The sequence below is a fragment of the Echinops telfairi genome, unplaced genomic scaffold (assembly GCF_000313985.2).
Source record: "Echinops telfairi isolate 266 unplaced genomic scaffold, ASM31398v2 ScPeMD7_18;HRSCAF=68, whole genome shotgun sequence".
NCBI lineage: Eukaryota > Metazoa > Chordata > Mammalia > Afrosoricida > Tenrecidae > Echinops > Echinops telfairi.
Genome location: NW_022103915.1, coordinates 94,835,293 through 94,836,453, shown reverse-complemented (window position 1 = coordinate 94,836,453; position 1,161 = coordinate 94,835,293). Strand labels below are relative to the sequence as shown.

General features: G+C 37.5%; 1 protein-coding gene across 1 annotated transcript in view; it reads right to left on the bottom strand.

Annotated features, from left to right (window-relative positions):
- Nucleotides 1-304: 304 nt before the first annotated feature.
- TMCO5A (transmembrane and coiled-coil domains 5A) overlaps nt 305-1,161 on the bottom strand; it is a 13,292-nt gene continuing 12,435 nt past the window's right edge. Inside the window, exon 9 of the mRNA XM_013007258.2 lies at nt 305-503. Within this exon, the coding sequence (XP_012862712.1) occupies nt 305-503 (199 nt within the window). The remainder of the gene's footprint in view (nt 504-1,161) is intronic.

Sequence of the window (1,161 nt, the reverse complement as noted above, 5' to 3'; positions counted from 1 at the left end):
CTCTCTCTTACACACACACACACACACACACACACACACACACACGCACAAAAGGATCACGTTTTCCCTTATTGACTATCTGGTACTATTCAGAGTATGGATATGGCCACAAGAACCTAGTGACAGAGGTCTTTATTGGCCAAGGTTAGTCTTAGAAATTCTGACAACACGGAGGGAAGGCAGTCAGGTAAGCAAACCTTAAGGGGAAACTCGAAGGAAACCTCCCTCCGTGCACTCCACTGTCTTCTAGTTTATAGGCTTAGATATCACGTGTCTTCTGTTGCCCAAGGACATTCTTTAGGGATCAGTGAGGTAACATGTCCTCTGTCTCCAGGGTGAGAGATGGAAAGAGGAAACATCTTAGCTTCCACAAAATGCTCCGGTTCAATATCCTGGGCAGTATGCTGATCAGGAGATCTGGATTTATATAACTTATATGGAAAAACATGTAGCCCAGAAGTCTGATGAAAAATAGGAGGGTGAAAAAGAGGCATCGAGAAATCCTGAAAAGAGAAGGCCAAGAAATCGTTGAGAAGCTTGGAACCTTGGGGATAAAACAATAAATCATACTGAAATGCATGTCTGGCTCCTTCGTTGTATTCAAATGCATCTCATCAATTTGTTATTTCCTTTCCTTCCCACACACTGACTGGCCAGTGGAACTCTTGTCATCACCATGTTTTATATTCTTTTTAATATTTATCACTATCTACGGTCTTCTTTCTTTTTGACTTCAAAATATACATCTCCATAATTTCTTCCAGTATTTTCCAGTTTTATTTCTCTTTCTTTGTTGAATCCTAATGCTATTATTATCTCTTATTATTCCTTGAATTCTTATTATATACCACACTTATATTCCATAAATTTTAATTTCTCTTTTTATTGAATATTTTCTCTCTTTCTGTTTTATTTCTTAATTCTGGAAAGTACCCTCTACATAATCTTCAGATTTGTTACTTTCTTCATCTGCCTTCATTCTGCTGCTTACATGCCATTTGTTATATCAACTACTATATCTTTCATATTTAATCTTTTTTTAATCATTTTATTGGGGCTCATACAATTCATCGCAATACATAGATCAATTGTGGGAAGCACACCTATACATTTGTTGCCCTCATTATTCCCAAATTCCGCTTTCCTCTTGGGTTCCCGGAA